Source organism: Triticum aestivum, chromosome 1A (genome assembly GCF_018294505.1).
Source record: "Triticum aestivum cultivar Chinese Spring chromosome 1A, IWGSC CS RefSeq v2.1, whole genome shotgun sequence".
Lineage (NCBI taxonomy): Eukaryota > Viridiplantae > Streptophyta > Magnoliopsida > Poales > Poaceae > Triticum > Triticum aestivum.
Window position 1 is genome coordinate 546,733,091 of NC_057794.1, and position 19,512 is coordinate 546,752,602.

The 19,512-nt window shown below is 47.0% G+C and overlaps 2 protein-coding genes across 2 annotated transcripts; both read right to left on the reverse strand.

Annotated features, from left to right (window-relative positions):
• Positions 1 to 1,707: 1,707 nt before the first annotated feature.
• On the reverse strand, positions 1,708 to 3,278 carry LOC123065614 (myb-related protein Hv33). Its single transcript, XM_044488862.1, has 2 exons — positions 2,685 to 3,278; positions 1,708 to 2,566 (listed from the first exon to the last, which is right to left on the reverse strand). The coding sequence occupies exons 1-2, from the start codon at positions 2,957 to 2,959 to the stop codon at positions 1,951 to 1,953; spliced, it is 891 nt and encodes a 296-aa protein (XP_044344797.1). The 5' UTR covers positions 2,960 to 3,278; the 3' UTR covers positions 1,708 to 1,950.
• Positions 3,279 to 16,793: 13,515 nt separating this feature from the next.
• On the reverse strand, positions 16,794 to 18,318 carry LOC123065625 (myb-related protein Hv33). The gene is made up of 2 exons (XM_044488871.1): positions 17,809 to 18,318; positions 16,794 to 17,716 (listed from the first exon to the last, which is right to left on the reverse strand). The coding sequence occupies exons 1-2, from the start codon at positions 18,075 to 18,077 to the stop codon at positions 17,116 to 17,118; spliced, it is 870 nt and encodes a 289-aa protein (XP_044344806.1). The 5' UTR covers positions 18,078 to 18,318; the 3' UTR covers positions 16,794 to 17,115.
• Between the last annotated feature and the right edge of the window lie 1,194 nt (positions 18,319 to 19,512).

Sequence of the window (19,512 nt, forward strand, 5' to 3'; positions counted from 1 at the left end):
ACCAACATCGCAAGTTTTTGAAATAATTACCATGGAAACTTGATTATAATCACAATGCCAAATAAGTACATTATCTCATGGTCAATCCATTTGTCTTGGAATGGAAAATTCATTGTAATCAGCATGATTTTTCTTACTATTATGGTAATTTATCTATATATTATTTTTTGTTATGAAAAAATAAAATATAGAGCATTTGCCATTATGTTAATAAGAGCTCATCCATTTTATTTTACTTGCATGGCCTTTTATTGTTTCAAGCATGGCATTTTTCTTTGTTTGTTTACATTTCGATTTTACATCAATATCATCGTAAACTACATAGAAACTTGTTTTTGGTCATGGCAACTTAAATTTATAAAATTACGGAAAAATTTACATTTTGTTTTTTCTGTATGATTTTTAGTATACCGTGAAATACTTCTGTGCTTTTTAATTTCACATATATTTTTCCCACATTTCAATTTTACTTTTAGTTTGTAGTGGAGCATGTCATATTTTTTAAAGTCAGCATAGAAATTCTTTGAAAAATTACCATGGAAACTTCATTATAATCTCAATGGAAAATAAGTATACTATATCATGGTCAATCCATTTGTCTTTGCATGGAAAATTCATTGTAAGCAGCATTACTATTTGTTTACTATCATGACAATTTATTTCATTGCAATAGCTAGCAATTTTATCACTTTGATTGTGCCAATTTTTCTGTATTTCCTTTTTGTTATGACAAAAGAAAGTGTAGAGATGGCCATTTTGTTAATAATAGCATGGCAATTTCATTTTTACTTGCATCACAATTTTATTGTTCGATCATGGCATTTTTCTTTGCTATGTTCATATTTTTTTTTTGCACAATTATCATCAAAACTAATAACTTGTTCACATGTCAAACCTATTTTTTGTTGCCATGAGAACTTAAATATAAAATCATGGCAACTTAAAAAACATAATACTGTTTCTATATGTTTTAAGTGTACAATGGCAATGTCATGCGTTTTTTTATTTCACAAGCTATTTTAATTTTCTTTTTTCTATTTGTAGGTGACTTTGGCAATGGTTTTGTTGGTTTCTTTTTTCAGCTTTTACTATGTCATATTTCGCCACCTAGGTTTTTTTTGTGGGTGAGCTTTGCAATTTGTTGTAGGTGTTTTTTTAGTAGTTTACCATGGCATTTTCTTGTTGGTTGTTTGAGGTTTATTATGGCAATTTTTTTTAATTTTTTCATCGTTTTTCTTTGAATATTATGGCAAATTTATTTTTTAGTAGTTTATCATTTATGGAAAACATTGTTTTGGTAAATCTACTATGTTATGACTAAAAATAATTTCAAAATTCGCCATGCTGTACAGAAATGATTTTCCTTGGCAAAAAAATATCAGACCCTGGCAATTTTTTTCTTATCCATCAAAAATTGTTTTCTAGGTAGAAATTGTTGTTTATTTTTTCAAAGTTTTTTGCTAATTGAGCCTAGCACGTTTCCCCACGCGATCCCTATTTTTCTCGGCCAGCCCTTGCATCGCGCGTTTTTTGGTTGGATGGTACCCGCTGCAGAGAGCAAAAATTGTTTGCTCGATCGTTCATGCTGGGACGAACCAATCGTTGCTTGGACTCCTGGCCGAAGCTGGCGATCTCCACCTATCAACGTCCTAATTTATTCATTGCCAATTTATATTTCCAAATATTACCAAATACTCACTCCGTGACTTAATATAAATTGGTTAGTCTTGCAATTTCAACCTCATATATTTGTACAAATTCCTATAGTACAGTGGGAAAAATGGATGGTGCCGCAACGTGCACCATCCTTGTTTTGTAGTATCTTAGTATAATATAATAAACTTGGAATTGGTGCTAGAAATTACCTGAAGTGGCACTAACTTGTCTCTTAAAAAAAGAGGGAGAAAAGCAGGGAAATGTTTTTTAAGTAAAAAAGAAAGAAAGAGAAGATCAGAAGTATTGTTCCAAATTGAACTCGAAATTTGCGAGGAGGCTCTGTTCTTGGCAGGGCAGCGCGAACTTGTGCTCCGGCGGCTCGTCGTGCTGCCGCTCCATCTCCGCCTTTGCCCAGTGCAGCACCTCGCCGTCGAGCACGCTGCCCACCTCGCGGCCGTAGTTCCAGTTGCTGCTGTTGCTCGAGCTCTCCCCGTAGCCCAGGTTCTCCGACACGTCCAGCACGCAGCTGTAGTCCGCCGCGCCGAACCCTGTGTCGCCGTGCGCGCCGTCTTTGCAGTCGCCGAACTGGACGTACAGTGCGGTCGCGTTCGCGGCCCCGAGGTCGCCGGCGAACCCGCCGCCGTAGTCGGCGCACACCGGGAACGGGTCAAACTCCGGCGATTGCTTCGGAGCGAGGCTGCCGTCGGCCGCCGCGGCAAGGGGCTTACGGTCAACCGCTTCCGCGTCAGGCAATGCTGCGGTGGCCGCCGTGATCATGCCGGCGGCCATGGGCTTGTGCGTGGCGGGGTCGATGCCTTGCTTGCGGAGCTTCTTCTTGATGCAGCTGTTCCAGAAGTTCTTGATCTCGTTGTCCGTCCGGCCCGGCAGGTGCGACGCGATCTGAGACCACCTGCACGCACACACACATCAGTAATTCGGTATGTTGCCCCAAATCTTTCTGCTAGCTCCAATCAACCTCCGCGATGCAAAATTAATAAGAACTGGATGCATTGCGCGCGCGGACAGACCTGTTGCCTAGGATCTGGTGGAGCGCCACGATGTGGTCCTCCTCCTCCTGCGAGAAGGTGCCGCGCTTGAGGTCGGGGCGGAGGTAGTTGAGCCAGCGGAGGCGGCAGCTCTTGCCGCAGCGGTGCAGCCCGGCGAGCCTGGGGACGGAGCTCCAGCAGCCGACGCCGTACCGGAGGATGTGGCTGTAGAGCTTCTCGTCTTCCTCGGGCGACCACAGCCCCTTGCGGAGCTTGGGCTGTTGCATCTGCACGCCCCCAGACGTCGGACGTCCCATTGACGCCGGCTAATCTTCCTGGCAGCTGTTGGCGTCGTAGCTACTCCGACGAGCTTGGACGGATGTAACGGCGAGATCGGTAAGATGGAGCGACGGTTGCTCCCTTCCGATCGATGGCTGCCTGGTGGGTATATATGGTCGGGTATATATGGGGGGAAGCGTGCGTGGGAAGAACCGCAAGCTCACTGGGCGAGAGGGAGAGAGGGGGGAGGAGCTTGGTGAGAGAGTGAGGTGAGGTGAGGCAGCGCTCAAGTAGGCTCGAAGCAAGGAGCGCAGCGGCAAAGGAATGCAGTGGATTGGAGCTTACGACACCTGCGGTTTGTGGCACGCCGTGGGACAAAAGTAGTGTGCCGCCTCGCCAAGAGTCCAAGACTAGACCGATACCACTGTGCTGAGACGGTGTTGGTTGGCGACATGGGCTTCCCCGCACGAGAAAAGAAGGTCCGCTTTCGGCACCCATAGTCTCCACGCGCTGCTAATCAAGAGCAGCTTAACACGGCACTGCTAATCAAACCGCAACCGTAAGCCATGAATGCGGCCGGGGACCTGCGGATCCCAGCTCGTACGGAGCAATTAGAAATCGCGTCATGGCACCAGATCACGGTGTCGCGTGATTTAGTGATTATTTTTTTGCTTAATCATCTGTTGCTCAGCTCACTAATTGGTCAAGTCAAGTCACAAATCACGTCAAGCGTATGAATCAGCGGCCCTGCCGACCTGGACTTTCAATCAGGGGGCCAAACGGCGTCCCGTCTGCACGCTGTGTGCGTCCAAATGCAGACAGACATGAGCTCGGCTCGGCCGTGCAGTGCAAACTAATCACTCAAACCGAAGGACAGCGGCCGGCCGGCCGGCTAACCGGCGAGGGGTCGAGCTTGCTGCACAGTCGTTCCAGAAGGGGGGAGAACGATCAGTGAACCTAGCCAGGCACTGGTCATTTTGTTCTTCCGATGCTGAGGTATCAATCGATGGATCGTTTTCGTGTTTGCTTCGTGGGGGCCGTGACAACGGTGTCTTGGGGTGCGCCTACCAATTTCAATTTAGAGTTGTCACTATTTGTACCCGATTGAAAAAAAAAGAACACACTGTAAGATAGAAGTATCTATCATAGAGTACTATTCACTTATCTTCTGTTTACTTTGTACATCAGTTAAACGATAATAAATTTGGATGGAAAATTATAGATGCAACTAACATATCATAACCAATGTCCATATTTTTCATGTTTTTCAAGATCTTAGAAATGGCTTATGCGATATAAGTTGCGTGTGCAACTTGCGGCGATGCCCAGCTCCAAAAATGATGCCCCGAAGGAGGAAGATGACGCAAAAGCGCCGCAATCATCTAATAGCATGGATCTATTGTATGAAGACATCATCACAAAACCACTGCCAACATCCGTGTGGGACAAAAAATATTCGGGTTTGTCATTGGGTACTATTTTTTCTTTGATACAATTGTGCAGCGAATACGATTTTGTTCTCTCAATAAAATATTGATGACAATATCTCTTTTAACTAGCATGGGGATATTGTGTTCCTATGTCGAAAACTAAATATATTTCAAAAACTGTTCTTATATAGTTCAGACAAGCGACAAGTTGGATAGTCACGCCACATACCTCCATGCTCCTTGAGATCAGGGTGAGGTCAGAGATTATGTTCTGGATTACAATGCGAGATTCTAGCAAAAAGAAAAAGATTACAATCCGAGTAGCAGGACAAATTAAGGTACACATTTCTTTTTCTGAAGAAAAAAAACACATTTCTCTATCACATGGCAAAGGTACACGTTCGTGCTAAGAAAAGGCTGCACGGCAGTCCTATTGGGGGTCAGAAGATCTGCACGCCGACAACAGTGTCCGTGTACCTGTTCGTTTTTCACCCTCTCAAAAAGAGCACGTTCCTTTTTCCCTTTTGCCGGGACTCGTAAACGTGTTCACTTTTGCATCTTGCATGGCTAGAGGTTCATCGACCGCCGGTAGTGGTGTACTACTACAGCTGAATTAGTTTTGACTTTATGACAAACAATCACCGCGTAAATCGTGTCGACCGGCAGATAGTTTTGCCGTCACATGCTAGCTAAAAGCGTCTACTGTTGAACATGGCAAATCCAGCCCCTTAATCACATGTGGACGCATCTGCAGACAATGATCGACCAGTCCTTAAATTTCATCGTCCATATCAACGTATCTCATATCCGAACACCTATGTCACGCTAAACCATGCAACGTTCGTACAAATGCACAATTCATTCACCAAAAAGGGCAAACCGGGGGCCGAAGGAGTGGGGGGGGGGGGGACTTTGCTGGAGTTCTGACCATTGGCACACAAGTGTCCGATAAACCCAGCCCACCCAAAACCCCTCTCCGTCACCCACGGGCTCGAGCGTGAGCTCCGCATTCATGCCGGCCCAGAGCGGATGCGACCGCTCACTGGAACCGGCATTGAAGCGGCTCGCCTGCCGAGAGGGATGTCCACTACACGCCCGCTGCGCACGCCTCCTCTCCGCATTGAAACGACATCTGTCTGGCCACCTACCTCCATTAAACCGGCGTGTGTGCCGAGGAACCTACTCTGGTGCCCCGAGAAACACACGTACATTCCTGTGTCGTCCGGCATTAAACACCTCTCCTGCTGGCGCCTCACATCCACCCTGAGCAATGGTGGCAACACGTTGGGCAGGCAAAGAAAGAAGCCATGTTCACGGACGTTGATGCGGCGGCGCAATAATTTGACTGGGGCACCAACAACGGCGTTGCCAAATCTGTGTCGGTCGTGTCCCAGCAGCAGGACAACGAAGCCGATACATTTCCGGCCACCATGACCGGCGAAGAAAAGTAGATCATGGGAGGCCACTGCCGCTTAGGTTCGACGACAACCACCGCCACCAGCCCACCACCTCCTCGGGGTATACAACCGGTCACTTGCTCCCTTCACGGGGGTGTAGGCCATGGCGATACGTTTGCGTTGTTGTGCTGGTACGGTATGTACGTGTTAGTTAATGTGATTTCCTTTACCAAAAAAAGTTAATGTGATTTTCATCTGTTAAAGCATCTGCAATAACTGCCCTATTTTAGGGCTTCACCATTTTTTAGGCAAAAAAAGGGTAAACATAGGCCTCCAACTACATCCGTATCTGTAGATTTTTTTACTACAAGTTTAGGGTAGCTGCAAAATACAACACTAAGTATTACAAATTTGCACCACTTGGGTTGTTGCCGCAAAACAAAAAGCAGCGACGCGAGTAGACCGTCACACTGAAGTTTTCCCACATCCCCATATGACGGCCACACCACCTCCACGCCGCCGCCTCCAAATCTGCCCTTTCGTATCATCGCTGCCAGCTGCATGACCCCATTCCGCGTGCCACCTCCGCGCTGCCGCCGCAGCACATCGATCGATCCGGGCGCCACCCGTACCCATCCCGACGCTGCACCACGTCCACACCGTTGTTGCAGCTGCACCGGCCGAATTCGGCCGCCACCACTGTAGCCACAGCGCCTCGCCGCACTCCACCGTCATCCTTGTTGTCGCACCCGCGTCGCCGCCATGCTGCCGAATCTCAAGTCGAAGAACAAGTCGGGCTTCAAGGGGGTGTGGCAGTGGGACTTCGGCCGTTTCTCCATGGAAGTTCAATGTGACAGTCCTCATTACTAGCTCGGCATGTTCAATATGACCAAGCTCACCACGCGAGCCAAAACATAGCCGCTTGGCGGTTCGGGCAATCGCGAAAGGATATGAAATTTCCAAAGATTGCATCGCGGGAGGATGCAGAGTTCGTCGGTCCGGCGGTGACCATTGTGTCCTGCAATGAGGTGAAGAAGGAGGAGGAGATCGAGATAGGTATATTTCCTGGCGAGAGTGATGCGGAGGCTATGACGAGGTTCGCGAGGGAGAATCCATAGTACGTCTAGTACGAGGCGGAATTCTTCTGGAAGTGAGACCATGAGAAGAAGTTGGAGGTCAAGAAGGATGACGAGGTTGCCCCCTCGATGGTGATCAACCTCGAGTCAGATGAGGAGGACAAGGAGGGGGAGGTGGAGCAGTTGGACTCCTCTCATGAGGAGACCATGACACTTTGTACCTCTATCGACACCAACTATAAATCGGATGAGTAGTGATGTTTAGGAATCAAGTAGTAGGGTAATCTTTATGTTTATCTGATTTTAATCATTGTAATGTTAAAATGTTTGGCATGGACTATGCAATGTATGCTTAAAAGAAAATGTTTGCATCTTTGGAATTGCCCTATTTTAGGGTAGTTGTTGGCGCCCTGTAAACCGTTTTTTTGGTGTTGTAAATTTTACTCCAAACAGTTTTTTGATGTCTTAAAATAGGGCAGTTGGAGATGCTCTTAGTGAGTCATCAGTTGTGTGCAACTTTAGTACCGGGCGCATAGATTGATGACACTGCCATAGGAGGAGAGTGTACGTAGCTTGCGGAGCAATGGCCAATGATGGCGCTACACTCGCAAGCACCAAGAGAGAGAGAGAGAGAGAGAGAGAGAGAGAGAGAGAGAGAGAGAGAGAGAGAGAGAGAGAGAGAGAGAGAGAGAGAGAGAGAGAGAGAGAGAGGTCGTACGCCAGGAGGTGGCTTGCAAACGCCACAAATAACCACCACAGTCCAGAAAGAAGGAAAGGGAGCGGCGGAGAGTGGAGGGAAGCTTGCGTGCGTTGGAGAAAGCTCGACGACATGGCCGTTTCGGTGCCCGGTCGCGGTCGCGAGCGTTGCGTTGCATGCGGACCATGCAGGTGCCCGGCCGTCCGTGCCGGACGGACGGCTGACCGGAGCTCGATCGACCATCGACGCGCGTTCGTACGTACCGGCCGGTCGATGGCTTTGGGCGTGGTGCAAGCAATGCTAAGGACCTCCAACGGATTGTCGTAGGCTGTGACAACTGTTGCTGCACTCTGGTGCATGGCTGGTGGACGAGCGCGTAGCGACGTACCTAGGTGTATGCCGTTTACGTACGTAAGCGACGTCCACTCCTAGCTTGCATGTGATCCCGGTCGATCGGTTGGTACCATCACGGGTTTTTGCTACACCTGGTTGGTCTCGAGTGTGGTACTATATGCTTAGTGAGTTAACAGCTGTGTGCAGCTCTATTATTGTCGCCACCTTTCACTAATCTTAATTATGGAGTTAATCTTACGGAATGAGTCTGTAACATCTGATTGGAGGAGGAGGGAGCCCACTATAAAATCAGGAGGGTTAGTGGGAGATCAGTGAAGAGATTAGCGCGCAGGGTGTTCGTAGGAAAAGCGTCCTCAAGTACAGGATTTTTGGTATCCTCACACTCACAGGGCATCCGTACGTGTGCGATCATGCCTGACGATTCAGAGGATGCTTGGATCCAAGGGACTATTTTTAGTCTGACTAAAAATAGTCTCTTTTAGAGGCTAAAGTTCCAAGCATCCCTGACTAAAGAGAGGCCACGACTAGTCTTGAGGCTAAAAAATTTTAGTCATAGGAAACCTACTAAAATATGTATTAGCCCTCTCTCTCCTCATTTAATTCCACTCCTTTAACACATGCGAGTTCTGAATTGGAGGGTTTGGAGGATAATAAATGCTCAATAACTTGATTTTAGTCTCTTTAGTATTTGGATCTAAGCATGAGTGATGCTAGCAAGTTTTAGTCCCACTACTTTTAGTCATGGGACTAAAACGTATCCAAGCACCCTCTCACTTCCGGAAGGAAAAGACCTTGCTCTTTATTAAATTGGAAACAAGAAATAATGTTTTATGACTTTGTGAAGCATGTTTCTTTTTTCAGACCGAGGGGCTTGACCATGCAGTTGGGGCGATCGATGATCACCAAGCATGCATGCATGGGTGTCGCAGATTCGGCCATTTGGAGCGACCCGTTACCCATCCATGCATGCGTGCATGCAGATCCTTAAATTTGGCGCCATGCATGCTTGTAGCCGTGGGCTTGTCGACTGTCCCGTTCCTTTGGCAGAGTTGGAAGCTACTTCACCCAAGGCCATGGACCCATGGTAGGCAGCCTCTCCTTTTCTAATCAAGAGCTGTTACGGTGCTAGCTAGCTACCTAGAGCTAGGGCACCAGTGCTGCCATTTTCAAACCAAACAAAAAGACAGCAGGTAGCGCGCGGTAGCACAGGAGTTTCGTGTAGCAAACCATGCCCCTTCCGGATATGCAAGTTTGTCTGTTACTGACCGGCGCGTACACTTTCTGTACATACTCCATCGGTAGAGAAACCAAATGCATGCACGACTACCAGCTAGGCAGCTACTACGTACACTAGCAGACTAGCTAGTGCATGTGATTCATATTTCAGGGCACGAATAGTTCATGTCACCAAGCTGAGGCCAACATCGACCTCGCACAGATTTGTCGTTATTTTCTACCAGTCATGTTGTACCGTGTACGTGCAGTACACTAATACTTGTACTCCACTCTGTTAGGTTTTGTAGTTTGTACTAAGTAGGAGTACTACCTACTCCCTCTGTTCACTTTTATAAGGCCTTAAAGACATTTCAGACAATGTGCAAAATAGCATGTTTTCAGTTGTCTGAAATGATTTATAAAAATGAACGGAGGAAGTAGTACATTTAGTGTTGCTAGTATATGCTATTGATATTCTTCGTCTTACCGACAGGCTCCAGCGCATAAATTAACAACACGAGGCACCGTCGACATTGGCTTATTAGTATATGCAAACCCCACCGTGTGTTACACACGTAGAGCGACCAAATTACTAATCGATTAGATTCCACAAGTGGACGTCCCTGTTGTGGACCAAAAAGATCTTGCCAAATACTTTACATGAGCCGTGATCTTGACTTGCCTCCTCCAGAAAGGAAAGCTTTGCTGAAAAAAGAGCAGAATATGCATCATGTCGTCCGCCTCTAGCTGTATGGCTCCTCTTTGAAGTTATGCAAGCCTCAGCCAAGGCCAGAGCTATACTAACGACACACACAAATATAAGAACATAATATACTCCATAGATCATAGTCTTTTTTTTTTGCGAGGCCATAGATCATAGTCTTGACTCTCCATCATGACATATAAAATTAACAGTTAATCATATGCCACAACTATGTATGAAATTCGAGTGGTCACATGTTGATATTAATCTGTTATATTTATGGGGATTTATTTTAAATTTTATAGACTAATTATGGAGAAGTTGGTGCATATGCATGTGCAATGCTCTATGCCGTTGCCATCGCAACAGATGGCGTGATGTGCAATTATCTTGCATGAGAGTAACCCGCATGATTAGGTCGTTCTGTACTGTGGCCGGAGGACGGCTTGTTGTTTAAGCCATGCGGGAATGCTATCTAAACCAAACCAAGCCGTGCACTGATTAATTAAGCTAGCACCCAAACTAGCTCACCTAATTTAGGCTGCCTTTTTCATGGTGGGACAGGTTAGTACTGATTTTTTAGACTATATATTTCTTGCGATTGTTCACAGCAAACTGATTATGTGTTTTGTACTCTTCATGCACCATTGGTTAATTAAGGTAGGTCATTTAGATCCTATGATGATGACATATGAAGTTTGACAGAAAACTGAAGAATACTGCAACTGTTATGTTATCACTTTAATTGTTTTCTTCTGCCTCTAAATTCTAGCTAGCTACATATTGACATTTTTGCCATGGACAGTTAGCTTTTGATCATGGTTCTAATTCAACAACAGTGCGTGTAATCTAGAATGGGAATCATATTCGGTGGCGAGTGAGCTTACCGACTAATAATTCAGTGATTGACTTCCCAACGATCCAAGCTCCTGTTCTCCGAACCTAACCCATGATCAGTCTTGATTTGATATATACACAGAGAGTATTTGCCATACAGTGTACGTCAAAGAAAATGTTATGGCGCCACTAGCTAATTAGTACTCCCTCCGTCCGGAAATATTTGTCATCGAAATGGACAAAAAGGGATGTATCTAGACTAAAATACATCTAGATACATTCTTTTTTATTCATTTTGACGACAAGTATTTCCGGACGGAGGGAGTAGTACACAGAACGGTTCGTACCAAGCGACTGACTTATTAATTAGTAATTTATTGGTGATCTAAATGGTGCTACCTCAACAGGGCCGGCCCTGGGGGGGTGGCAGGGGGGCGGCCGCCCAGGGCCCCCGAAATCTAGGGGGCCCCTCCAAGGTTCGCAAGGAGCCCATGGCCCAGACCATAAGGAGGCATCGACCTAGACGCACACGCACGGAGAAATCCCTGTTTTCCTTCTTCCCATCGCGAGTTCGTCGCTTCGTGACGATCCTATTCCCGCGAGGGCTCCAATCGCGAGTCTCGACGCCAATGTAGATCGCTCTCCGTCATGCGGCCGACTGGTCTTCCTCCAGGTCCCCGGTCCCGTTGTGTTATCCTCCGTTCGTGAGATGTCTATCATGTGCAGCTGGTCTTCCTCCAGGTCCCCGGTCCCGTTGTGTTATCCTCCGTTCGTGAGATGCCTCTCATGTGCAAGACGAAGCCACCCCACTTATAAGGTCATCCCTAACCTCCTCTTTCTAGTTGGTCATGTTCATATAGTGCAGCAGCAGTCAGATCTTAGAAGGTCTCGCATATGATGCAGTACAAAATTTTAATTTCGTGGGCCCATTGCTCTATTTCTTACTTCAATCTGGACTTTGTCGACACAACACCAATCGCCTTATCTATTGAAAAAGTTGCCTGCTATGTGTTTGATTGTCGTTCTTTGCATTCTCTCTCTAAATCATATGACTGCAAATTTAACTTAAAAATTGGAAGGTCTTAGCTATACACACATAACTTCAATCCAAACATGGTTATATAATAAAGCCACTCAGACTCCCGTAGCCGCTGGGTAGGTAAATGATCTTTTATTGTTGCAAATGGAGCTTTTAAACTTTAAACCTTTCATCTTGATGTTTACCCTCTATCAGGTATTCGATTACAATTCTCGTTTTATTTTGAAATAATAAACAATAATAAGTTAGATAAAGGAATGAAATCTAAAAATAAATTAGATTATTAGTATGATCTTTATAGTAGGGGCCCCGGGTTGCAATTTCGCCCTGGCCCCTGAAATATCAGGACCGACCCTGTACCTCAAAACCAAGGTCCCCAGCATGTATGTCGCGCACACACGTCGCAACCACCTTAAACAATCCTGTCAAACTGTATGTAATATAAGTATGGTTTATTTTACCAGCCACACACGACGACAAAGCCAGCAGTACATGCGGCAAGAAGGTGCATGAAAATCAAGCCGGTTGCTTGAAGTTTTCAGTTTCTTCATGGGAACCTCCGTGATTCGACCGCCTGTTACAGCCTAATTAACCCCCTATAGTCGGTACTATACTACTAGATGGCTCATCAGTGCAGTAAAAACAAGGGCCGAAGCATCGATCGATCGGCAACATACGCAGCACTTGTCAATTACTACATGATGTAGAGGAGTTTGACACTGGACAGCCCTGTAGCTCGTCCGTCAAATCAGGCAGATTTTCACCGGCTCTTCCACGTGGCGAGCGGCGGGTTGACAGGCAAAGTGTCGGCACGAGCGGGCAGCAGGCACGCATTGTTTTTTTTTTTTTTTGAGAGAGAGAGAAGCAGGCACGCATTGTTGCGACACAGGTTGCGGTAGAATTTGTCAAACAGGGTAGGGTAGAGAATTTGAGGGGATGGAGATACGCTTGTCCCCCTTGGGGAAAGGGATCAAGCTTTCCACGGGTGAACGAACGAAAGGTGGTGCATGCAGGACAAGCTAGCTAGGAGATATGGATAAGGGCATCTCCAACGCAACCCGTAAATTTTCTCCAGTATTCGTTCACAGACAAGGGATCAATCCACGGATATGGATACAGAAGACCGCTATCCAACACTATCTGCGTACATTTCAAACACTTTTTCAACAAGCTGGTTGCAACTCATGCAAACACATCAAATTTTATATAAGCCAGACGAAATTCATTATGTTTTGGACATATTTTAACTAAAATAGCGAAAACTATGTGCACGCCCGGTCATGAGGAGCTCCACTCCCACAACACAGATACACTACACTAGTCGCGGCAACATGGGAGTAGCGGTGCGACACGATGTCGTCAACCGCGTGCCGGCCTAGAGCAACACGCCACTCCTCGGCGAGATGGCTTGGAGCGGCGAGTGGCTGATCGACACACCTGCTTGGAGTTTCTGCCTCCAGGGGCTGGCCTGCAGCCGCCTGGCCTGTAGACGGAGGCGGAGCAGAGAGTTGCCTGGTTCGTACACTGACGAGCTCCATGGGCCACCCATCCAGCTTGTATGTCGGAGAACTCGCCTTCCTACTCGCCGGATGTCATGAAGGAGAAAATGGTGTGTAAGAAGGAGGTGGGAGCGAAGTGTGGTGCGACTTTTTCCCGGCGTCAAACATTGTTTAAATAGCAGGGTGGGGGGGGGGGGCAAGGCTCGCGAACGGACGTGTGGCCGGACTAGGTTTCTCGGCACATACACGGGTTTTAATGGAGAAAGGAAGGCAGTTTGCGGCCGTTCGAATGTGGCGAGGAGGCATGTTCAGCCGGACGAGTAGCGGGCGACGCTCTCTCGATCGGCGTGCAGCTTCAATGCCGGCAGCGAGAGGTCGCGTCCGTCTGCGCCGCCCTCCTGTCCGGTCAAATCGCGGGCATCAATGTTGGCCGCTGGAAGCTCTAGGCCAGTAAGAATGCGGCGCGGCGTGTGGGATGAAAAGCGCGGGAGGGGCGGTTTGGGGGTTTGGTTGTGTCAGGACGATCAGAAGCGGGCATGACAGCGGTCCTAACGCCCGCAATGCTCCTTACATTTGTCTTTGATTTGCAAGAGGAAGCACATCCAAACCGTCTTGTAGACTAATACAAAGCCGTATCAGATGACTTTCGCGATCCGGACAACACGATTGAGACGTATGCGGCCAGTTTGCGGGTTGCCGTTGGAGATGCAGGATCATCATTATCGGGACAGTTCCCTACGGAATAATCTAGCCGCCGTGCGTGCCCCACGGAGGAATCTGGTAACAGCAGACTGATCAAATCATCTGTGGTACGTCTGGCTCTTGATCGATCGTGGCCGTGCATGTACCTTTCGGGTGTTAAATGTTGGGTGCTCGCCTGTTTCAACAGGACTCGTGGATCATCCGCTCGGTACTGGTAGGTAGCTGCAGCCGGCTAGCTAGCGCGTGCGCCCATCGATCGATCAATCAGTTCCATCTTGACGGACAGCGAGAGGAAAAGGGTTAGTTTTTACGATGGATGGCACATCGGTCAATTTGCAGCTCGTGGTCGATTGGAGCCGTGCGTAGGTGCGTGCGTCTCATTGACTTAAGTGGCACGCGAGGTGCGTGACTTGGTCGTGTCGTCGCCTAGGATCAATTAGGAGATCGTACGGGAACGCGACTCTCGTCGATCATGGTACTTTAACCAGTCGGCAAACTGAAAAATCTCGACCCAAACGTACGTGTGAATGGTGCGATAGATAGGATATTTCTTTACAGAAGAAGTACTAGTAATCAACGAGAAACTACCGACAGTACCAAGCGTACGTACAAGCTGTACACATCGTCGATATGTGCGAGGTCGACTCAGGAAGCAGCAAAACAATATAATCATCGCATTCGCGTACATGGATTGGAGTTGGAAAATGTTAACTAGGGTGTGTCGCTCTCGGCGCCATAACTAGCTAGTGAGAAACTACCGACAGTGCCAACTGCCACGTACTCCTACCTCAGTCTTATAAGCTAAACTAGACTAAAAAAAGTCTTATTTTTTATATGTTTTTCACTAAAAAACGTCTTATATTCGGAGATAGTACATCCTTCGTCCTAGTTTCTCGTTTTTTGGAGTATGTACGTAACGTGTGCACGCAAACCTGTTGGGCTCGTTTGTCACCTTGAGTCTCGAGAAAGAACTGACGGTGCATGTCGCCGTCATCTTCTCTTCTTTTCCATTCCCCTCGACGTCACCAGCATAGTAGCATGCACCGTGCCGTCTCCGAAAACGATGGGACATCTCATCTCCTTTTCAGTTTTTCTCCACGAGCGTACACCAACTTTTGTGAGTGACATGTAGCTGTTGGTTTTGTGGTTGTACTACGGTACCTCAAAACGAGGACACCGGATGTCGCTGATGTGAGATGTTCTCATCATTCACTCTTTTTACATGAAAATAATAATAATAACATCATATCTAAAGAGCTGATAAACAGATAACTCACAAAGATCAAGACAATTCACTAACTGTTAGAAGTGTTTTCAGACTATGGTGTGAGCGTTGTTTTTGCCCTCGGTTTCGTCAGAGTTCCAACACCTAGATTGTTCCCACCAGGATAGTGCGATTTTGCTCTCTTAGGTTTTTATTCAAGGACGTTATCGTGGGATTATGACCCATATGCCGAGAGGGCTAAATTCTGACGAGGTTAGCTAAGAGGAGAGATAGTACACGAAAGCGGTCAGAACTGACGCACGTCAGAGGATACATGGCACAGAGACCAAGCAACAACCAATAATAAAGTGCTCACTCCATTTTTATTTACTCTGTATATTAGCTTTGCCTAAGTGAAACTTTAGAAATTTTGACCAGACTTATAGAAAAATTATTATCCTCTCCGATCCAAAATAAGTGATGTAGTTTTAGTTCAACCACAAAACTTGTTTTGGATCGGAGGGAGTGACATAGACACCACAAAATTAATTCCATTAGATTCATCATTGAATATATTTCCACATCATATATATTTGTTACTGTAAATATTTATTTATTTTATAAAATTTTCAAACTTTATAAAGTTTGATTTCAGTCAAAGCTAATATGCGGAGTAAATAAAAAAAAACAAAGAGTGTATATTGGAACAATAGCAAATACGAAAATGCCTCGTGTCCAGCATTCACCCCTTATGCGGGAAATGTAAAGAAGCATGTGGTATCAAGATCTGGTAACTCACAAAGATCCAAGAAATTCACTAATGGTTAAAAGTGTTTTATGTCTTCTATGCAACACTTTTGGTCGCTCTTGTTTTGTTGGAATTTTGACATGGTTGTTCTCGCGACGGTAGAGAGATTTTGCACACTAGTTTTACAGAACATGTTATTATGAAAAAGTAACTCATTAGGTCATGGTAGACAAACTATCATGCATAGGAGAAGAATACAAATGGGCACATAAAAGGAAAAGTAAAGCCAGAAGACGATACTTCTATAAACTTTGTTATGAATTTGTGGGATGGACAATATTGTGGAACTAAATTCCCAAACTATGCTCTAAAGTTTTATTGCAGGTTTTCCTCAAAAAATGTTTTTATTGTAGTGTTGCTGTGTGGTTACAAAGGAAGGAAAACAGGTGGTTTATCATATACTTTATGTCTTGACTTGGATATAGAACACTGCCAAAATCATGCCTAAGCAGAAGAATGATGGTTGGACTTGATTCCCGAAACCTAATAAAAACACATCAATCAAAATAACTAATGCAAATCATGCCTACCCGCAAAAGCATACCTTTAATAATTACTTGGATTTGAGAGCACACATAACACAAAACCATGAAAAACCTTTCCACAAGATTTATGTACTCCCTTCGTTCCACAATATAGTCTGCATATTTTTTGGGAAAGTCGAACTTTATCATTTTTACCAAGTTGTAGAAAAATATTTACACGTATAATATCAAATTGGTATCATTACATCTCGAGACATACTTTTATGCTATATCTATTTACTAATATTGTTATTAATTTTTTCTCAATAAACATGATCAAAATTTTGCACTGTTTGATTTTTGAAAATATTATATGCATTATATTATAGTAGAACAGAAGGAGTAGCACACAATGTTCTGTTTGTATTCTAAACATCAAGTGTGATCATCAAATGTAAATCTCTTGTTTTTTTGCGGGTGAAATGTAAATCTTGACGGAACCCACGCACTTGCCCGAAAGTGACCAAGGGGGTCAAGATGTTGAACAAGTTCACCCGGGTTGTTCGATTTGATGCGCAACTGCCCTAAAAATATGTACATATGTGTAATTGTTGCTAATAAAATACAATCACGTGAAAGTTTGTATGTTGTGTCCGTCTTGTAAACTGTTCGGCGTGCTAGATGAAGCAAAGTAATTTGCCTACTAACTTGCGAATTTATGATGTGACACTTATCTCTTAAAAAATGGAGGGAGAAAGAAACAAAAAAATCAGAAGTATTGTTCCAAATTGAATTCGAAATTTGCGAGCAGGCTCTGTTCTGGGCAGGGCAGCAAAAACTTGTGCTCCAGCAGTTGGTCGTGTTGCCGCTCCATCTCCGCCTTTGCCCAGTCCAGCACCTCGCCGTCGAGCACGTTTCCAACCTCGCCGCCGTAGTTCCAGTTGCTGCTGTTGCTCGAGCTCTCCCCGTAGCCCAGGTTCTCTGACACGTCCAGGACACAGCTGTAGTCGCCGGTGCCGAACCCGGCGTCGTCGTCCGCGCCCTCCTTGCCGCCGCCGAACTGCCCGTAGAATGCCGCAGCGTTCGCCGCGCTGAGGTCCTCGGCGAAGCCGCCGCCGTAGTCGGCGCACACCGGGAACGGGTCAAACACCAGCTGCTGCTTCTGAGCGAGGCCGCCGTCGACCACCGTGGAAAGGGCCTTACGGTCTTCCATTTCGACGTCCGGCAATGCCGCGGTGGCCATACCCTTGGGCTTCTGCGTGGCCGGGTCGATGCCCTGCTGCCGGAGCTTCTTCTTGATGCAGCTGTTCCAGAAGTTCTTGATCTCGTTGTCCGTCCGGCCCGGCAGGCGCGACGCGATCTGCGACCACCTGCACGCACACATGCATGAGTAATTCAGTAAATTCTCCCAAATCTTTATGCGCAATTAAACGAACTGAATGAATCGCACGGGCCGGCAAACCTGTTGCCGAGGATCTGGTGGAGCGCGACGATGTGGTCCTCCTCCTGCTGCGAGAAGCTGCCGCGCCTGAGGTCGGGGCGGAGGTAGTTGAGCCACCGGAAGCGACAGCTCTTGCCGCAGCGGTGCAGCCCGGCTAGCCTGGGGACGGAGCTCCAGCAGCCGACGCCGTGCCGGATGATGTGGTTGTAGAGCTTCTCGTCTTCCACGGGTGACCACAGCCCCTTGCGGAGCTTGGGCTGCCCCATGCCGCCGGAGGACGGATGTCCCATTGATTCGTCTGCCGCAGCAGCTGGCCGGCCTTGTAGCTACTTGGACGATCAAGCTAAGCTAGGCAACATCGATGGTTGCATAGTAGTAACGGCGATCGACGGTTGCGTCCTCCCGATCGATGGTCGCCTGGTGGGTATATATGGGGGAAGTGTGAGTGCCAAGAACCGCAAGCTAACTGAGCTCTGCGAGTGAGGTGAGGCCGCGATCAAGTGGGTTCGAAGCAAGGCTCGCAGAGGCAAAGACAATGGACTGGAGCAGAAGACACCAGCGGTCTGTGGAACACGGCGGAATAAAATAGTGGGCCGGGCGTGCGCGCGCTCTCGGCAAAGGAACCGTGTCAGGGACGGTGTTAGTTGGAGACATGGATTCCCACACGGCGGGAGATAAGCGCCGGTCGACCGGACCAAATTTGGCCAGTCGACCCACAGCCATCCGATTTAGTCTATTGTAAGTTTGTAACCGTGCGTTGCACTTTGTCAACACATGCACACGTAGGATTTCGTGCATCTTCCTTTGTCAACACATACAAAGGATTTCCTGCATCTTCTCGCTCTCTTTCATCTCGCCGGTCGCACATGCTCTCTGGTCGCTGCCTTCGCCGTCCGTCCTCATCGCCGGTCGCTGCCCTCGCCGTTTCCACCCATGCAACAGCTGCACCCTGCGGTTGCAGCTCCGGTGGCGATGGTCACAGCCTGCCGACGTGCTCGCCACCGCCCATGCCCGATTATGTAGCCCGTCAGTCGCACCTCACCGTTGCAACATCTTGCTCGCCCCTGTTCAGCAAATTCGAGTGTCGTTTCCAACACAAATCGTCTCATCGCTGAGCTATCGCAGCTCCGAAGTTGTCGGTTGTAACATTTTGTGATGCTGGTTGTAGTAGTGTGCGTGACGCCGATTGTACTGGAAAATGCGATGATCGTGCGATGTAGCAAAACGCGACACCGATTGTAGCCGGATGGGACATCGGTTGTAGCATGTAGAAATATCTCTTAAGAATTCTCGCAAACCTCTCAGAAATGTAAGATTTGGTGTACGAGAAAGTGAGAGGGAGCACTTGGGTGTTCTAGGGTTAGTATGAATGTAGCGGTCAACCCATCCACGAATGGATCGAGGGCTATATACACCACCCATGGACACTAGTAGAAAAAGGGTCAAATGTTCAGCTCGTTAGTCTCGGTTTGTATTTGAGCCGGCACTAATGTGACCAATAATGCCGGTTCCAATGGCTAGACGGGCGGCGCTCATTAGTACCGGTTCGTGGCGAACCTTTAGTACCGGTTCGTGCCACGGACCGGTACTAAAGAGGTGGTGGCCTTTAGTACGGGTTGGTGGCTCCAACAGGTACTAAAGACCCCCCCCCCCCCTTTAGTACGTGCCACGGACCGGTACTAAAGAGGTGGTGGCCTTTAGTACGGGTTGGTGGCTCCAACAGGT